The sequence below is a fragment of the Anas acuta genome, chromosome 6 (genome assembly GCF_963932015.1).
Source record: "Anas acuta chromosome 6, bAnaAcu1.1, whole genome shotgun sequence".
NCBI classification, from domain to species: Eukaryota; Metazoa; Chordata; class Aves; order Anseriformes; family Anatidae; genus Anas; species Anas acuta.
The window spans coordinates 2,487,304-2,506,756 of record NC_088984.1 but is presented as its reverse complement, the minus strand read 5'-3'; the positions used below and the strand labels follow the sequence as shown (position 1 = coordinate 2,506,756).

The 19,453-nt window shown below is 47.5% G+C and overlaps 1 protein-coding gene across 1 annotated transcript in view; it reads left to right on the top strand.

Moving 5' to 3' along the window:
* Nucleotides 1-221: 221 nt before the first annotated feature.
* Nucleotides 222-19,453, top strand: part of KIF5C (kinesin family member 5C) — a 62,533-nt gene continuing 43,301 nt past the window's right edge. Inside the window, exons 1-5 of the mRNA XM_068687011.1 lie at nt 222-573; nt 8,737-8,827; nt 12,112-12,185; nt 16,561-16,665; nt 19,086-19,134. Of these exons, the coding sequence (XP_068543112.1) occupies nt 448-573; nt 8,737-8,827; nt 12,112-12,185; nt 16,561-16,665; nt 19,086-19,134 (445 nt within the window). The 5' untranslated portion in view covers nt 222-447. The remainder of the gene's footprint in view (nt 574-8,736; nt 8,828-12,111; nt 12,186-16,560; nt 16,666-19,085; nt 19,135-19,453) is intronic.

The window sequence follows — 19,453 nt, the reverse complement described above, 5'->3', positions numbered from 1 at the left end:
TCAGGTGCAGCTTTAGAGTTATGAGGACAACGGTGGGGGGGCAGATTACCGCCCTACCCTTAGCGAGGACAAAAGGCTAAACCTCCCCCAAAAGAGGGGGGGGGGGCGGTTGTGGGGGTCGATGGGAGCACTTTTGGGGTCGATTTGGGCCGTTTTGGGGCTCCTGACAGACTACACGTCCCGGCGTGCCCAGCGCTGGGCGGGGCCGCGGGACTGCGGCGCGGCCACAAAGCCCGGGGGGCGCTGAGGGGGCGGCGGCTCCGCGCCCGCCGCTCGCCCGCTGCCCTCAGCCCTCGGCAGCCGCAGCCGAGCCGGGGGGCGAGCGGGGTCCGCGGCCCCTCATCGGGCTCCTCTCGGCCCCTCTCAGCCCCCTCACGGCCCTTTTGAGGCCGTCGGTAGCGGGGAGGCTGCGGCAGCGGCACCTGCCCGCCGGGGCGCTGCCCCGCCATGGCGGACCCGGCGGAGTGCAGCATCAAGGTGATGTGCCGCTTTCGGCCCCTCAACGAGGCCGAGGTGCTGCGGGGCGACAGGTTCATCCCCAAGTTCAAGGGCGAGGACACGGTGCTCGTCGGGGTGAGTGCGGCACGGCTCGGGGGGGGGTCCCGGGGAGGGGTCTGAGGGGTCCTGAGGGGATCCTGAGGGGTCTTGGTGGGATCCTGGGGGGGTTCTCAGGGGCTCCTGAGGGATCCTCAGGGGTCCTGGGAGGCTCCCAAGGGGTCCTGGGGGGGCTTTGGGGGGTCTTGGGGGGCTCTTGGGGGGTCCCAGTGGGGTTGCAGTGGAGCCTGGCAAAGGGCGACACAAAGCCGGGGGCCGAGGCTTGCCTCGCGCATCGCTGCCTCACGAAGCGTTTGGGCACGAAGGCGCTTATCAAAGCAGACAGTTTGGTGCAAAATTCAAAAAAAACACCGTCTGAAGTAATTATGGGGAAATGAGGGCAAAACGGAGCCGCTTGCGGAATGGCTCCCCGGTCCCTCGCCTCACGCTCGTGCCTCAGCTCCGGGATCGCCTCCTCCATCCATCCCTACCACCAGCTGCCTCCTGGGCTGCTTCAGGAGCCAGCTCATCCTTTTTTTTTTCCCCTAATTCAAGCCCTCATATGCATCAAAAGTAGATTAAAACGCACCCTGGGATCATTAAGGTTGGAAAAGACCACGATCCTCGGGTCCCAGCATCCCGGTGTTCAGCCATCAGCCCCGGATCCCTCTGACAACGTCATTTTTTCAGACAGGAGAACCCACGATCCCTTTTTTTCCCTGCCTGTGCGAAGGCGCAGGTACAAAATGCATCTTTGTGGATATCGTGCTGCTGCCTGGGAGGACGGCAACCGCGATGCTTTGTGATTGTCTTGCGGGCAGGAGGTAGCGCCTTTAGTAAAGGTAAAAAGGAAATAAAAAAAAGCAGCAGCCGGCAATTTCCTGCCGTGGGAGCGTAGAAAAATCCCTAACGAGAAGCCAGAAAGCGTGTTTGTTTGTTTGTTTGTGTAAGCACATGTACAGCTTTATTTTTATGGGGGTTCAGTTTGGCAGGAGCAGTCCTGAGGTTGCTTGCCATCTTGAAAATCTGTCCTGGAGCTCGGGGTGCGCCTTTCCCCGCATCCACAGAGCGAAAGACGGGTCTGGTGTAGGTGTGCATCGCAGTCCTAAAACACGTCCTCAAAGCCCTGCTCGTTTTTCAGCAGGAATCCACCCGGCTGGGGATGTGGGGACGTTTGTAGCTCCCTGCAGTTCTGCCCGTGTCAGCGAAGGTAGAAATTTTTCCGTGTTCTTTGTCATCTTGGCTGCCGGGGCTGTGCTGTAACTTGAGCTAGGCTGCAAGCACTGCAGTGTGGCAGCGGCAGGCAGCGCGGGTGGCGTTATCTGCTGCTGATCTGCTGCCTCGCAGTGACTGCCTAGCGCCGGCAAGAGCGGCGGAGGGAGGGGGAAGGAGTCCTGGGGCTGTGCAGGATCCTACCAGAGCAGACTTCCTTCCAGAAAAGCAGTGTTTGAGTCTCCAGAAGCATCACAGAAAGCAAAAATAACCCAGAACCGAACGGGTTTGGTTTGTTTGTTTTCCTATAGCATTGGGAAAACACTGCAATGCAGCTTCTGTTTTTGTTGCGTAAAGTATTGGAGAGAAAGGGGTGCTGTTGGAATTAAAACAGGCAAACATAAAACCTCACAGGAGTTCTGTCATCGCATCAGAAAAAAATAAAATCCTAATTACTGAAAGGAAACGTCTATTCTTTTCTGGCATGTGAGCGTGAATACATTTACTTCTTCTTCCTAAGAGATGATCATGGGGAAATGCTTGGTTTCTGAACCTCCCACCATCCTTTCCCATTAGCCTACTTTATGCTTTGAGCAATTTTTGCAACAAGAATTGAAGATCAGAACTTGAAAACGAGCAGCAATGAAGGAAGTTTAACAGCAGCCTTGAGTTTCTCTTTAACGTCACGGATGAAGCTGCATCTCTGCAAGGCCCGTGGTCGTGGCTTTCAGAGCTCTTCAGCAGGAAAGTCCCGGGGCAGCATCCTAACTGCGTCCAAACCAGTTAAACACCTCGGAGTTGGGATGTGACCCACTGCTTTACATCCTCACCTCTTTTATGTGCTTCACACATGCAACGGAGGGAAGCAGGGGTAATCTGAGTAGAGCAAGAAGATGAAAATGCCTTACCTATGTTGGTCTGTGGCTCAGAAGATAAACAGAAAAAAAAACACCGGTGTGTTTTGATTCTACTTCAAGGTTCTCAATGCAGAAGCCTATGATCTGTATCTGATCTTCTTTATCATGGCAGAGAAAGGCGGCAGTGGCAAATCCATCGCTTGTTGCGGTTAGCTCCACCAGCCTCCCCAGCCTGCCGCTTCGTTTTATGTTCCTGCCGCTCCGCAGCCTCAAGGTGACTTTCTGATTGATCCTGCTGGCTGCCGTACCCAGGAGTGCGTTTTTCCTGCTGGCTTCCTTCTCACAGCCTTGTTGGGCTGTACCCAACACCACTTGCAGCCGTCCCTAACCTGCTGCATTTTCTTCTTCCGTGGATAGCTGCACCCGGCGTGTGGGGCTCCTTCCCCTGGGACTCTGGGCTCTGTTGCTTCCAGGTCAGGCTATTTCCAGAGAAACAGCACAGGACTGACAGATCTGGCACCTGGGGTTATTTTTGGGGTGATTTCTTGCAGCACCTTGAGCCTCTCGGTGTCTCAGGAAGAAGAGGAAGCCGATAGATCAGATGAGGTAGCTGGTGGAGAAGTTCTCTGCTTTTTTTACGGCGTGTTGGCTGGAGAATGAAACGCTTCTGTATCTAATTATCAACAAACAAAGTAGGTTTATGTCTTGACACAGCAATGCTTCCACAAAGCACTGAAGCAAGCGCTGTTTGTGTGTTCCTCCTGAAATTTCCTCTGCCTCACCTCTTGAGGGAAGGATGTTTGTTGAATCTTGCCCCCAGGTGCTGGATTTGGGGAAGATTATTCAACGCAGATAATTGTGGACTTCTTGGATGAAGTTGTACGCGCTTTTCTGTTTTCTAAATGGTGAGAAATCGGGTGTGAAAATGCTGGGGAGCCTCGTGTCGCTGTCTCCATGCCGTGTTTTTTCCTTGGGCAGATCCAGCATGGCTGCAGCCCCCGGGACACACTGCGTGGCCACTGCTGTTGGGATTTGTCTCCAGGAATGCCCTCCTGGTCTGATACACGCGGATTTAGCGGTGTTTGGGGCAGCCTGGGAGCTTTGTGTCCTGCCTCGTTGGGGATGCTTTCACCTCAAAGCATCCTAAATGGACTCCTTCAGAGCCCCAGAGGCGTGGAGGTGCGGGTATGGTGTTGCTGATGGGTTCCTGTCCTTCTCTGTCCATGGGAAAGAGCCAGGCCGTCTGTATATATATATTTATATATTTATGGCCTCTTTGGATCTTGACTTCTTATGGGAAGTTCTGGAAATGCATGTGACTGTTGCCAAATTCCTGTTACAATACCGATAATTGCTCCCCTGACAGCCTCGGAAAATGCACGTTTTCAAGCCATGCATTGGAGCCGAAGTGAAAACAGGAGCGCTGGATTTTCCCCTCCTGAGAAAGGAGTATTAAGAGATGAAGGCTTAAATATTTAATAGTGGTCCTCTTGGATGTCTGTGCAAAAAAAAAAGGGATTCGTTCTTTCAGTGCTTCGCTCCCCGCTGGCTGAAACCTCACGCCACCACCTCTCACGGGGCCAGAAGGGTCTCCCGGACACTGTGATCCCAAATCCATCTCCCACTTGCACTCACAACTGAATTGCCCTTGTGGCAGCCTGTGAGGTAAGAACACCTCTCATTTTGGGGCTGAGAGTTGGTTTTTGAGGTCAGCCTCCAGAGAAATCAAGTCCCTGGTGCCCAGGCGTGGCTGTGGCTGCCGGGTCGTGCTTCCAGCCGGTGCGGGACGTGCGGGGCCCAGGGTCTGAATCGGGGTAACTGGGTTAGGGAATATTTATAGCAGTGCTGCTGGCAGAACTCTGCTTTTTTCAGCAGTTGTAATCTCTTGTCTCAGCTGCACGGCTCTGAATTGCTCGAATCTCTGCATTTAGGCCAGCAGAGAGCTGTGGTAACGCTTAAAGGGCTCTGAGGTTTTGTTACCGCCTCGTTTTTGGGAACAGATCATTGCTGCTAAGGAGAGTTGGGGGCTGATTTTGGATAGGTTGCTCTGGAATAGGTGCTTGATTATTTCCCACTTTATGGTACCTTAAATGATGTAACATCAAAGGAAAGCAGTTCGGTGACACAAGCAGACCTAAAAGCCAAGAGCATCTTGCTGTACTGAAGCACAATTGCTTTCTGCTTGAGCAAGACGCCCGCTCCTCCTGGTCACAGGGGATTCATTCTGTCCCTTGCTTTCTCTGTGTGCAGCCCAGATTTTCCAAGTATTATAAAATAACTGTAGCCATTAGCCTCAAACAAAGCCCTTGCCAGCGTAAACAATTTATTTTACCAGTGCCATCTGCGGCTGCTGGGTTTGTGAAGCACCACGCGAGCTCAGAGATGGCTCCTGAGGAGGGAGCAAGGTAGGGCATGGTCTTAAACCTTTTTTTTTGTCTGCTGCTCTTCACGTGCTCCGTCCCCAAAGTGTTGCAGCACTGTGGTGCTGTGTGGGTTTAGGAGGTTTGGGGACCTCGGGGTTATCAGCTGGATACCCACTGGAGCTGGGGAGGCGGGCACCTCTGTGGCTTCAGTAATAGGGATGTGGTTTTTGGGGAAATGGTGCCAAATGGTGAGTGTGAGGGACTGCACAGGAGGAGCAACAGCCACTGTGGGTGCAAAGAAGAGGCTGTATGGGTTGTGGTCCCCGTCCTGACTTGCTGCCACTTGACAGTCCTACGTCTCACAGGTTTTGTGTCTTTCTGCTGGAGAGAACAGGAGCGTGAATCATGATTTATGTGAGAGGTATGGGTGCTGGATTTACAGGACGTGCTTTGGAGGCTGTGGCACCTCCATCTCCGGTGCCACACTGGGTCCAGAAGCAGCTAAGGAACAACGTACCCACCCTGGGGCTGCTCTGATCTCCGTGCTGTGCTGTAGGAAGGGGTGTGTGGTTCAGGTGTGCTGTCAGGACGTTTTTAGCCACAGGAAGGGTGACGTGCCAGGAGATGTGTCCCGTGCTTAAAGAGCAAAAATGGCAGAAGGTCCAAGCAGCACATTTCAGGATGAAATTAAAATCTTTGTTCCTGTGTGTTAGCCAGCTCGGTGATGTCCTTTTCCTTCACGTTCTCTGGAGCTGATGGAGCTGTTTCATCTCCACGTAATGAGATGAGATCTACGAGGAAATTAGTCTAATAAGCAACAAGAGCACCAGGGCCTGGCGCTCGGCAGGGGCTGGGTGGCTTTGTTCCTCCCAGAGGGCTGCTGCCTCCTCTGGCCTCCACCTGTGGCAGGAAACGGGGCAAAATGGGGTAAGAAAGGATGAAAGAATTGAACAGAAGTGACAGGGGGCTGGAGGTTTGGGACTGGGAATGGAAGGCCAAAAGAAACACTGCAGTCTCCCTCCACCTTCCCAGCTAACCAGCTTTTAGACGTGCCTTTCGTTTGCAAAGCCAGGGCCTCGTGTAGCAGCGTGCCATGCCAGGAGCCATTCCCTGCCCCAGGTGCGGTGACAGTGGTGGGGGAGAGACAGCGAGGGGCAGGAGCTCCTCAAAACGGCTGTGCTCAGGCACAGGATCACACCTCGGTGAGGCTGTGCTGCTCTCCGTCCCCATCTGAAGAGGTTTGTTGCCAGCAGCAACTTGTCTGCATGACTGGTGACAGGGTAATTGCTCTGCCTGCCTCGCGCTCGGAGCTCCTGCGAAGGCTGCTCCACGCTCGGGCTGTGGGGCTGGCTGTGGGTGCCGAGCTGCAGACCCGAGCGTTTCCAACACGCGACACAAATGGAGCTGCAGCCAGCCTGTCTGTGAAGCAGGAGGTGATGCCAGCACTGCTGCACAACGCATTGCTCTGTAGCTCTAACTCGTAACACTCCGCGCTGTGTGCTGCCCCTTCCGTTCCTCTTCTAGCACCGCTTTGCGCTGGAGAAGGTGGAGGGAAGCACGAGGTAGTTGGGCTGGGATTCTCCATGAATTCGCTGGTTTGGGTTGTGCCTTTTGAATGGCATTCCCTGAAGGGAGGCCGGGGCAGCGAGGGGTAATGTCTCTGTCATATTGCATGCTTACTGTCCTCAAACGTCAGCGCTGTAAACCTCCAGCGTCCCAGCACTGCTGCAATTTGGTGTCTGCATTTGGGATGAGGAGGCAGGTCTACGTTGCTGGTCTCCCAGGGATCAGGAACACGGTCGACCAGAAAGCACCCGGGGTAAGGTTTATTTTCTGGTCTCTGGGAGTGCGGTCACTCCAGCAGGTGCTGGGCACTGCTACCTTCTTCTCTCAGCTCTTCTCTCGTCTCTTTTTGACCTGTCCCGACCTGAGGTGGATTTGAATCCACGACTGACCGCGCTCAGTATCCCATTACTGATCTCCTGAGCCCTGCAGCTCCCCGCAGATCTGTCAGTGATCCGTTTAACAGGGGAAGATGAACACCACGCTGCATGGAGGGGTGAAGGTGGAGCTGTGTCTTCAGCTGGGGCTGTTTTACGTCGCACCTCTCTTCTCTGGCTGGAACCGAGCATCTTACAGCATCCTACCTGGGACTTCTGCACCAAAACCGCTTTGTTTCACATTTTGAGACATCTTTTGACCCATTTTGTGCTTTGAGTGGTGTTAGAAATGCCCACGATAAGCAGAGGTGCTGGCCAGCTGGTTGTTTGCTCCTGTAACCCCTCGCCCAGGAGATGTCACTGCCAGAGTCCTCTTCCAGCGCTGCTCTAGGAGCTGCCTCGGGATATCTTTGATTGCATTAGTTTTTAGTTGCATTTTTATTTTTTAAAGAAAATCAGTGCATTGTTTAAATAACATAAAATCTGTGCTTCTAAACAACTTTGGAGTGGATGAAATCTTGCGTTGCATTTTCACAAAACACCCAATGCGTCGCTCTCTGGGTTCCCAGCTGCTACTGAAACAACCAGGCTTTGAGTTAGAGGGGGCTGTCTTCTAGAATCACCGTGCCCTTCTTTCTGTTTTTTTCTACAAAAGGAGTATTTGTTGGTCTTTTCTTTCTGAACTGTCCCTTTACATAGTTTTATATACGAAAAATAATATAATTATATACTCGAGTTCTCTTACCCTGTTGATGTAAGGGGGTGCTGTAGATTAGCAGACATGCTGCAGCCTGATAAAACTAGAGAGATTTGGGGTAATTTGCATCCAGCTTGCCTCCAAACCCGAGTGCCTTTCTCCTAGGAGGTGGCTGTGCAGGTAAGTGATGCTGATGATGTGGAAGGGGTCGTTAGGCCCTGTTGTGCTGCAGTGGCTTGGCCATCGTGTGCCAGAGATCTCTAGCTGCGACGTGGATGGCAGCGTATGAAAGTTAATTTAATTAAGCTTGTCAGTGCTTTGCCGAAGGAAAATGAGTGGATTATGAAGGTAGCTCTGAACGATCTTGGAAAGGTCCATTAAAATAGTTAGAGAGGGCTGGCGGCAGGGAACGGCTCAGCACGAAGCTGAAACAGCCGTGAATTGTTTTACCTAAAGCTGAGGTTTGGGGGAAAAGTGCCTCGGAGCAGTGCTGGGGATGTGGCCTCAGGAGAATGGGTGAGCCCCGAGTATTTCTTGTGCTTTTTCCCTGGGTTCCCAAATTCCAGGGGAAATTACAGGGCCAGCTGTTTCCCCTGTTTGGGAACGGTGCAGGTTTGATGGGCCACTTGTAGGTTTGGCCAGCCCCTAGGCTTCCAGAGGGATGGAGGCTCGGGGTCCTGCTCCTGGAGGCCAAGCTGGTTTCTGCCTCTTGCAGGGGAGAGGCTCGGGGCTGTGCGAGGGCTGAAAGCCTGAATTGCTTCTGGGAACACTTTGCTTTCTGATCTGATCAATCCTGCCTTCCAGGCCTGCAATTACGTATTATTTATTTATACAACCTCGTCCAGGTCCTGCACAGAGGAGCCCTGTCCCAGCTTCTCGTGTAGGACCCTTTGACGTGATTTTTAGCTCCTGTTACTTTCCTGAGTAAGCTGTGACGTGGCTGGAATCTTCCTCCTGGTTTTGATCCTCGCTTCAAGTTGTGTTACATTTGGGAAAAATGCTCATGGACAGGAAAGACGTCACTCATTGGTTTAGTGCAAGTTGGACTGAAGGAATTGGGTTTTCATTTAAGTAGGGTCTGCATGGCTGTGTTCAGCATTCCTCCTCTCACCACGTCTCTGTTCTGCTTGCAGCAAGGGAAGCCCTACGTCTTTGACAGAGTGTTACCTCCTAACACAACCCAGGAGCAAGTTTATAACGCCTGTGCCAAGCCGATTGTCAAAGGTAGGTGTTGCCTGCGTTCCTTGCCACTTTGGGGAAGGACAAATGTGTCTACCTGTCTCTCAAACGATTTAAGGATAGGGTAATAAATGTTTAGCTGTCTGTACTGGAGCTTTGTCATTACTAATTCCAGGTGTTTCTTTTTTTTTTCAATGTATTTGTCTGTGTAGAAAAACTAATGCAAAAGGGCTGAAGGAATTGCTGTGGTTGTTCCTCCCTTCCTCTGTGTGTGACTCTCATTCCACCCTAAGACTTGCTTTTTGTGGTGTATGGTAAAACCCAAAAAGCGTGTGCTTCCTGCAGCTTTTCAGTACTCAAAGGGGCTTTAAAACACATGGAGAGCAACTTTTTGCTCAGTCGGATGATGACAGCATAAGGGGGAATGGTGTTAAACGAACAGAGGGGAGATTTAGGTTAGAGGCTGGGAGGAAACCCTTCGCTCAGAGGGTGGCGAGGCTCTGGAGCAGGTTGCCCAGAGAAGCTGTGGCTGCCCCATCCCTGGAGGCTTTTCTTTGTAAATCCAAACAGTGGGAGTGGTGCCGGAGCTGGTCAGGGCCGTGCTTTTAGAGCAACACAAGCCTGTGCTGAACACCGAGGGCTTAACGTGACCGATGTGCCTGTTGCAGGTAAGGGGGATGAGGCCCAGGAGCTGAATTGTTTGATGCTGGGGAGAGGAAATGAGTCATGAGATTGGAGTCAGAGGGGCGCCGAATGGCAGCGATTCTGGCTTCGGCTGGGTGAGCCTTCAGTAACAACTGGTGGGGCTCAGGGGGTGTTCCCATTGCTGGCACACAGCTCAGCTCAGGGAAGGTTGGCAAACCATGGTGATGTTACAGAGGCGTGGAAGCCAGGCAAGGCTGTGGTGGCTTCTGCTGTGCTCACAAGCAACACTCAGCTCTTTGGGGGCTTGCAAGGAGGGTGTGTGCATCACCTCTGGGGGCTGGTTGCCTCTGAAAACGGTCAGAGAAATAAAAACCTGTTTGAGAGCAATTTGGAAGGCCTAAATCAGTGCCCTAAGATTTTTCCATTACCCAAATAGAAAGCCTGACCTCCTAAAGCTGGGTACCTAAGGCTGGTGTATGTAAACTTCACAAAATCCTGTTGGAAATGCAGTTCAAACATAGCTCTGTGTGTGTGTCTGTTAACTTGGACCGTGCAGGTACCTTGAAGGGCAAATTTGGTACGGGGGGAGGAGGAAGAAGGGGATAGGAAAAGAAAGAAGTGGAAAGAAAGAAAACGGGAGAGAGAAAATAGAGGAGAGATGGGAAGGGTGAAGGATAAGTAGAGGGACTGAGGGAGAACAGAGGTTCCTGGATTGATGTTCTCGAGCTCTGGGCTTGCATTTCCTTACCCTGAATTTTCAGCTCGAAGCCTATTAAAGGGAAGGATGTCAAACAGACCGCGCTGTTTCTGTAGACCACTCCAATGTCATTTACTACATGGGGATATCAGCTGAGTGCCTGGCCACTTGAAGCCGTATTTAAAGCTTTTTCAGCCTGCATTTCAAGGTTAGCATTTGTTAGCAGATTTCATTGTCCTCCCAAGGAATGCCTGATGGCTTCATTGTGATTAATGTTACTGCAGGAAGCGCCAGCTGGCCTGGCAGTTCCTAAAACACTGGTTATAATAGCGACGGTGACAACAAGAACCATCTAAATGCATTTTTTAGCTGCAGAAGGCATGGACGCAGGTTTAAATAAACAGCTCGACAGCAGATCTGCCACGGCAGGTCTACAGTGGCCCAAGGTGGTGCTGAGCATGGGAGCTGTGAGGACGTTAGGACACGTGTGAGCAGTTGTGCGTGTGTCCTGGAAGGAGAAAATTACATGGAGATCCTGAGTGATCTTCGTGGGATCGCTTTTGTTCATCTGCTGCTTTTTCCCCGCTTGTTCTGAGCAGGCTGTCGCTACCAGGGGCTGTCTCCTCTCCTCGTCAGCTGGCAGATGGTGAGCTAGCTGTTACGTAGCAAGCCTTGCAGCAAAAATACTCTCTTCCCTGCCGACCACCGACCTTTTTAGTGAAGGACTGCAGGGTCAAAGGGGATGTCTCGACGTGACCTGCACCTTGTGGGGTGCCACTGTTGTGTGCTGTCACCTGGGCTGAATGCAGCTTTGCCTCGGCATTTCAAAACACTTGCTTTACTTTCTTGATAGGCCTCATGGAAAAAAGTTGCATATATCATTTTAATTGACTTAAAATAGACCGATGACTCTAGTTTGTATGACTGGAGACAGCAGAGTCTGTCTGTCCCGTTGCAGGTCCCTCCTTTACTGCTCTCTCGGGCCCCGAGGAGCTTTGCCCAAGCACTGCTGTGTTGTGCAGGAGGTCCAACCTCTGCCTTCATGCAGTCCCTCCCTCCCCTTCTCCATGTAATGAGTTCCAAAATCCTTATTCAGTCTTGCTGTTGTGGAAACGTGGGTTGATGTTGTGGTTCCCTTTGAAAAATATCTAATTCTTTCCTTTGTATTCATTCACTGTCTTCGAAATCATCTTTCTTTGGTTTTTCTCTCTCATTATTTTTTCACATTTGTTCCTTCTTCATTGTTTTGTTCATTTTTTTCTAATGTACCTTGTTCAATTCTACTTCTTATCTGGACCGTCTACATAAGTGCACAGGGAGATACAAATAAGGAGATGATATATATGCGTGTCATACATATGGCATTGTATATAATAACACATAATTTAGATGTGTATATACAGGCCATGGGGTAGTCTTTCTGAGAAGGTTGATGAGAGCAGCACGGATTTAGTACCACTGGTTTTTAGATTGAAGGTTTCTTCTCATTCTTTATTAGCACCTATAATAAGTATTACACTTTAATACAATAAAAAATATTCATTCTGCCTTGATGGAAGTAGATATTCAGCAAAGTTAATTCCTCTTTCTGTCTTGTTCAAGTTGTTGGCTGAACTGTTGGGTGTTAGTGGTAGAAAAATTATGAGTTTGTATAACTTTCAGTGGTATGTGATGATTTAAAATGCAGGTAATTAAGTTTTCTCTTTTCCATGTTACACAGCTATATTGGATAATACGTACTGTCCTTTTTTAAGTTATTGTTATTTGTTCAAGAAATTGAGAGGGACATCAGTAGTTCTGCAATTCTGTAATTTAAATTTTGTTATTTTTTTGCCTTAAGGTAGCTAGTTGCAGTGTATTTTTTCCATTTTTTATTGCACAAACTATTTTCTGATTGAGCTTCGGCATTTTAGAAGACTCACGAAGCACTGGGGGTCCAGCTTGAAGATGTCATTCTGAGTTTTAATTGTTTTCCTTGTTCTTGCAGATGTTCTTGAAGGCTACAATGGTACAATCTTTGCTTATGGCCAGACATCATCGGGAAAAACGCATACTATGGAGGTATGTTGGCAAAATTAAATCACTTTGGTAGCAGAGGTAGAATTGTATGTAGCATGTACTCGAACAAAGCTGCTAGCTGGAACACTGAGCTGTGAGTGGCATACAAAAGGAGACACAGGTATGTTGAGCTTCTGCTGCTTTTTAAGCTGTGGTATTTCTTTCAATACGGAGCTTTTTCCAGAGCCCTCTACAGGTATTTAGCTAAATGAACAAGTGGTGAGTGAAAAGCATTAACTATAGCTTGTCCATATTTGACGTAACAGTTTAGATATGTTGGTTTTTAAATGATTTGAGAGAGATTTGTTAACCCCCAAATGAAGGCAGTACTAAGGATAGAGTTCCCTTGCGTGCAGGACTGTGAAAACACACGCCTTGGTTATCGGTCTTCTCATTTGTGTGCCTCTCCTGGGAATACCACTCGCATGCTGCGGCACAGATGGATGAATTGATGAATTTGGAAATTGTTGCTCTGGGGGAGGAGGGTACCAGCTCCTGGTGGCTGAAGTCCTAACTCTGTTCCTATTTCTGCTACGTGAAGTGTAACACGGTAGTTTTTTTTTTTTCATGTGTGTGGTTTCTTTTTTTTTTTTCTCCCCACTGTTCTGCTAGAGACGTAGATATTCTGGTCTCTTCCTGTACCAGGAGGATTATTCAGACATTTAATCCTAGCATGGGATTGTTCCATCACTGCACTTTGCAAGCTGTGTGTGTTTCTTACAGCATTTCAGTCAATCTATGAACTTGAAACTGGAAATCTACAACGAATTACTGCTGAATGAAATGAAAGGAGGGGAAAAAAAAAAAAAAGAAAAGCTTTCATTTGTTTAACAGCATCAGATGGTTTTGCTACATGATTAACACGGCTGACCTAGCTAACCCGAAGGTTGAAGGAGAAGGAAAGCAATATTCTCCGGAGGCAATAGGCCCTGATGAAATTGCTGTTCAATTGCCACGGTTGCTCCTTTGCTGGAGGATGCAATAACTGATGCCTCATGTCTAATTAAGTCTGTCCTTGCCTCCGTTGGAGAGTGGGGCTGGGGAAATCACTAGCTCAGCCCTCACAGATGGCGCAGCGACTGAGTAATCCACCCGCTCCATGTACTTAAAGCAAAATGTCTGCGGGGCTCGAGCTGGTGCTTCCACTCAGCACGGGGAAAGATCTCCTAAAGCCAATTTATATCCAGAATTACAAGCTGTGATACAGAAAATTACTGTAGAAAAATGTCTGTTTTATTGTTTTGACAAAGAAGAAGCTGTCATTTTTAAAGTGGAATAAAGTCTGTATTTGGTTTTAATCCCTCTTTTAACCCAACATCCTCTTGTAACGTTGCTGTGGCGTGTTGTGGAGGAAAAAATAGTCTAAAGTTGAAGAAATATTAAATCCTGTAGGTAAAGCTGTTGTGGAGGGTTTTCTGTGAAATGGGGAATGCTTCACAATGTCAGTGTGGAGCTTACCCAGGACCTGGTTGTGTAATATAACCAAGAAAGGCTTTCTGACATATGTGGGCCTTTCTCCTCTGCTAGACAAAACGTTTGCCAAGCTGCACAGCAGGATAGATAGCTTGTTAAAAATATATATATGCATTTCCAAGAGGTTACATTGATGGGCTTTACCCTTCTAGCAGAGTTTTCAATAGTAAGGCCCTGGAGATGGTAGTTGTGTCAGTGTCTTGAACTGAAACAGCCCTGAACCAATTGTTACACAGCAGGAGCTGCAGCCTGTCTTCTGTATTTAAAAGTGGAAGTTGATGTTATTCAAATGAGAGGCTTTAATGAGCAGAGATCTCCGTCCTGGTGCTTTGGGGGAGCTTACTGACTGCAATGTCAGCCTGACAGCAGCAGCACATTTCTCCAAATGCCTTCTGAGGTCACAGATAAATCCATGAGAGTTTTCCTCTCCAATTTTCCCAGTGAATAGCTTACTGTTACCTTTCCCTTCCAATTTATGGTCTCTGTACAATTACTGATTTATTAAAAGCCCATTCATCGTGAAGTAAAACCAATTGTTTTTTCAATGTATTCTGGAGTTGCAGGTTTTTAAAGCAGTGGATGTGTTTTTGATTCACTGATGTTGCTACTGACTTAAATAGTGAGAAAGCCCATGAAGTTGCAGATGTGAAGTTACATGCACACCTAATCACTCCTTACAAATCACCTTACTTTTTCACTTCAGTGGAAAGTGCATGTATTACAGAGCTTCCCGAGGTTAGGAGAACATGGAACTGAATACTTGATGAGTTGCCACCTCCTCAGAGCCCAGGCAGTGACTGGGGATACGTTTACCCAGTGCAGCAGTGCCCAACTTGCCTCACCTCTCTGCAGGAAAAAAATGACAAATCTTTGAATTCTCACAGCTCTGGGGCTGAGCTAGCAACCCAAGGCACACTCTAAGAGACCCCTTTCCATTACACAGCAGGAGGCACCGTGTGGCTCCTGTGCCTCTGGTTCTGGAGCTGCCTTTGCTAGCTTGGGGTTCTTGCATCTTACACGGCCTCATAGTGGGGCCACGCCTTTGGTTGCATACATGAACAGTGGAGAAATACCACCAAATCTCTGCTTATCCTAGTTTAGGAAAAGCTCCTTTATCCTTTTGGGGAAAGCTGTCTCTGTGCAGTAACACAGGGTGGGGATTCAGTAAGTTTTGGTAGGACATCAGGGACTTCTCCAGCGAGGAGGAGTGAATGGTGTCGAAGCTGTGCTGTGGTGTCTGCTCGATACCAGCGTTGCATAATGGATCTGAGCTCTGTGCAATGAAGTCTTTGCTGGCAAGGCAAAACAAAGAGCTGGGTTTTGTTTTGAGTGTGCTCACAGGATTTTTTTTCCCCTCCATCAGGGATTTAGTCATCATCCTCTTTTCCAGTTTTCTTGGTCTGCAGTTTGGACACCATATATTGTACAGCAAGGACTTTGTAGCTTTTGCAGAGCTGTATATAGGATGCTGTATGTGGTGTAGCATTTAACTGCTTCCACTGCAGAAGTTAATGTTATTTGTGCAATATGAATAAAATATTGCTGGTTTAGGTACAGCTGTGTGCTGCTTTATAGGGAAGGCAGTCAGCAAAGTAAACGGTTGCTCTCTTTCAGCTCCTTCCCCCCAATATGTGTAGGTCAAAAGGAGAAGCCTAGTAATTGCTTTAAATTCAGTCTTGGAGATAGAGGGAGAGAGAGTGTCAGTTCTTCATGGTTAATTTCCTTCAACTTCAGTTAAATGCTTAGAAGCAGACTTTCATTTCACCAGCTTTAGCATAAAGGAAGGGACGCCCGGGAAGACCACGTTGTGGTACACCAGGAAAGGCTGACTGTGACCCCCCTCAGTCACAGGCACAACTGGGAGACGTCTACATGTGTGGCTTTCTTCCCGTGGTGCTAAACATTTCCTGTTCTTCAATCATTTTTAGCAAATCCCGATCAAATCCAAATTCCCATGGTTCAGAATCATATGGGCACCCATTAGATTTTTAGTAATTCCCTGCCAGGGTTTGGAGTAAGATGCTTGATGGTGCTGATGCTGTCAGTAATACTTGGAGCATTAAAGTCTTGAAGATCAGAAGGTAAAGTATGATTTTGAGACCCAATGCTCTGACGGAGCATTTACTAGAATGCTTCTTCTTGCATATTTATGCAGTTTCAGTAAATTTGTAGAAATAATAGTCCAGTGTATGCTGTAGTCAGAAGAGGTTTTTATTTCAGGTTAGTGTTTTTATTCAGTTTTCAGTACGTGTTAGCTTTCCTGTTGTACCAGAGTTTTCTTCAAATGGAGCAACGCAACTAAAAGGAGCCCTGCAGCCAGGGCACTTGTTGTTTTTATTTAATATTTAGTTCCTCAAAGACCAGAGGAAGGTAGTTGTGCAAATTAGCATGGGGAACGGTGCTGTGTGTAAGGCACAGTTGTCTGGCAGCAGGCCGAGCGAGCTAAAATCAGAATATATTACTCTAATCCCCAAGTCCCCACAATGCAGCTTTCCCGTTAGCTTTTATTGGCAAAAGAAAAGTGCGATGCTTTAAGGCTTCTTGTTTCTGACGTGTTTCCAAATAGCTGATTTGTAGCAGGGAGTACCAGTAATCGTCAGGTTGGGTTGTTTGTGTTTGTTCCTCTCCCTTAAGCCAGAGCGTGGCAATGTGAGTAGCAGCAGGGCAGCGTGCTTCACACAAGAGGTAGGGGCTGCCAAAGCAAACAGGTGCTCTGCTGGGTGAGGAGCGCCAACTTTGAATCATTCTGCCACCTTTTATGTGCACTTACATGAAGCAAATCCCCACGGAGCAGCAGGCGTGTTTGCAGAGCCCCACCATAGGAAGGTGTGTTTGAACAAGGCTTTCTCTTTGCTTGTGCCAGAGCGATGCTTTCCATGTTACAGTTTGCTTTCTGCCTCCGCAGGGGAAGCTGCATGACCCCCAGCTAATGGGAATCATTCCAAGAATTGCACACGACATCTTTGATCACATCTATTCCATGGATGAAAACCTGGAGTTTCACATAAAGGTAATTCGGGATGACACGTTACGTAATGGGCCAGGTGCAGGAAAAGCTGTGCTGGACGTGCGGTCTGCATTATGGTACAGCATTTGCTGCAGAATTTGTCCTTTCTCCTCTTTATGATTCAAACAACTGGTACTTTACTGAGGACATTTATAGGAAATAACCCAATGCAATTAGTAGCCTTCAGAATTTTTTTGAGTGTATTTTTTGCTAGGCCACTGATTGCCGGGTCTCTCACCACAGTTTGGAGGCTAGGCAGCAGGGTAGGAAAGCATCATGAGGACGAGATTGTTTCACTGCAGCTTCTTCAGAGACTGTGCTACAGCTCCTCCAGTTATAACCACAAATACCACTCATCTGCATGGCATTTGAGAGAGTACTGGAGTGTTGTTCCTACCTCAAGCACACAGTGTCCTCTGTAGTGTGTGGGTTTGAAATGGAGGAGAGCTGGCTTTAGGCATTTTTACCAAGAGATGTTCCGAAGTCGTTTTTACGGATGCGCTCCTTAAGATGATGGACTTGGTTTCAGTTTGAACAGCTAATAGGATTTTCCCTGTCCCTGTTGTGATCCCAAACACACGATCTCTCAAATCCTCTGAGTGACCTTTTCATTCCTAATGTTCATCCAGCTCCTGGGGAGTTCTCCTCTGTCCCTCTTGTGCCCAAAGGTTAGAGGATGAATATTTCTGGGCATGAATTTGTTGATAATCTGGCGGAGTACCTCTGCACCAGATAATGATCTCCTGGAAGGACGAGGTCACTTTGTACCAAGAGCATTCACAGCAGCGCCTGTTCACATGCATGCTCATGAAGTACAGACGGAAGAAGCAACCTGATGAAGTATGAATAAACCACTTAAATATTTGAACAGACCTTAGTTTGTAAAATATTGAGCTCCTCAAGAAGAGACACCTATGAATTTTCATGAAAATGGTTTCCAAAGGAGTGACACTGATTTCTTTTCATCATCTGTAAAATGCTCCTGTACTTATTGCTATTCTACATGATAGCGTTTTGATACCGACAGACGGGGACCCCCTTGTACACGACACCAGGCACAGTCAATTCCTGTCCCAGCAGAAGATTATCATTTTATAAATCACATTCTGCCAGCACCGAACTGTTTCAGCGGTTTCCCATCACGGTTGACATCTATGAATATTGGAACAGAAAAGCTGCCTAAGTAGCAGTGAATGAGTGAGCGCTTATACAAGGAGCTGTCACGTAGAGGGAAGCACGTTCTGTCACTGGCAGTGACAATGGAGCCAGACTGCCACACTCTCTTAATAACTAAGCCAACTTTGAAAATTAATATCATTTTTTTTTTCTCCCTCTTTAATACAGACTCATTTAGAACAGGGAAGGGAACTTAACATCTCCTGTGTACGCTGCTCGTCAGCAGTGTGTTAATAGGATAATAAGAAGGCACGTGAGATGAATCTGGGTGAACCAGGTTGGTGAAACGAGTGGTCCAGGAGAGGGCAATAAATGGGACACAGATGAAACAAATGCCCAAAATTGAAACATGTCTTTATTTAATAGCGATTGTCACACAGGAAGATCAACTCGTCAGTTTAAAATCTATCTATATATAAATTTATTTTTATAAGTTTATTTATATAAATATATATAGCTAGGTAGATTTATTTTGCACATGAGATAAAATGATACTTTACTGGGTGGTTAGAATTTACTGATACCTGGACTTTAGCCATTTAGTATTTAGTTAGCTAAATAATCCCTGGATAAATCTCAATTCCGGTGCAGTTCGGCACCACCCCATAGCACATTTCTGTTTGCTTCTGTCAGAGTTGAATGCCCTTTTATGTAGATAGTCATTCATTCATTCTTTCTCTCCTTAAACATTTTTTTTTTGAGGACAATTGTCTCTTTTTGCTACAGAAAAGCTTGTTTCATTTGCTTTTTGAGACTTGATTCAGGGAAGAACTTTTACAATATGCTTCATTGAAAAGTTTAATTTATCGTATGTTACTTGGGCTTGTGCTGCTGGTTTGTTAAACCAGTGAATGTGCTGCGTGCTTCTGTGCTGGTGAACATCACCGTGCCTCTTGCACTTGTCAAACTGTACCCTCGTAGTGGTGTAGCTGTAGCAACACAAAATTAGATGGGTTGCGTGGATTCTGTTCAATATTTATGTCAATTTTGCCTGCATCAAAAAATAATGAGGAAGTTTAGATTTTTCTGAAGCTTTTTTACGTCCTTTGGTGATGAATCATTGATAAATAGAGAAAGGTCAATCCCATGTCAATCATTTAAGAATACAAGTGCATTCATGAGCACGACATAATTCAAAGTATGTGGGAGATGGGTTTTATTTTTAGGCTGGTGCTTTTTATTTTGACATGTATTTAAACATAGGTAGAACCATTTTTTAATTGGAATGTTTATGATTATTTAATTAGGTTTCCTACTTTGAGATTTATTTGGACAAAATAAGGGACCTCCTTGATGGTAAGTTCTACATTTCTTATGCACTAAATGGTGTTTGGTTTGCTCTAGTGTTTTCTTTCCCCTTACATGTTGACTCAGTTTAGTTGAATGATTTAGATTTAAGCTGTGTGACTGGATTTCTGAAAGAAAATTCTGTAGTTTAAGTCATCTGACTGTTGTGAACCTACTCTGGCAGTGCTAGCTTGGTTATAAATCAGTGAGTACAGAGACTTACAGAAGGGGCTATTTCTGAGCCTTGCTCCAGTGGATTTTAGCATACTCTGCATTGGGAATGCATATTCTGATAGTGAAACTGTAATTAAAATAATTTTTAATAGCT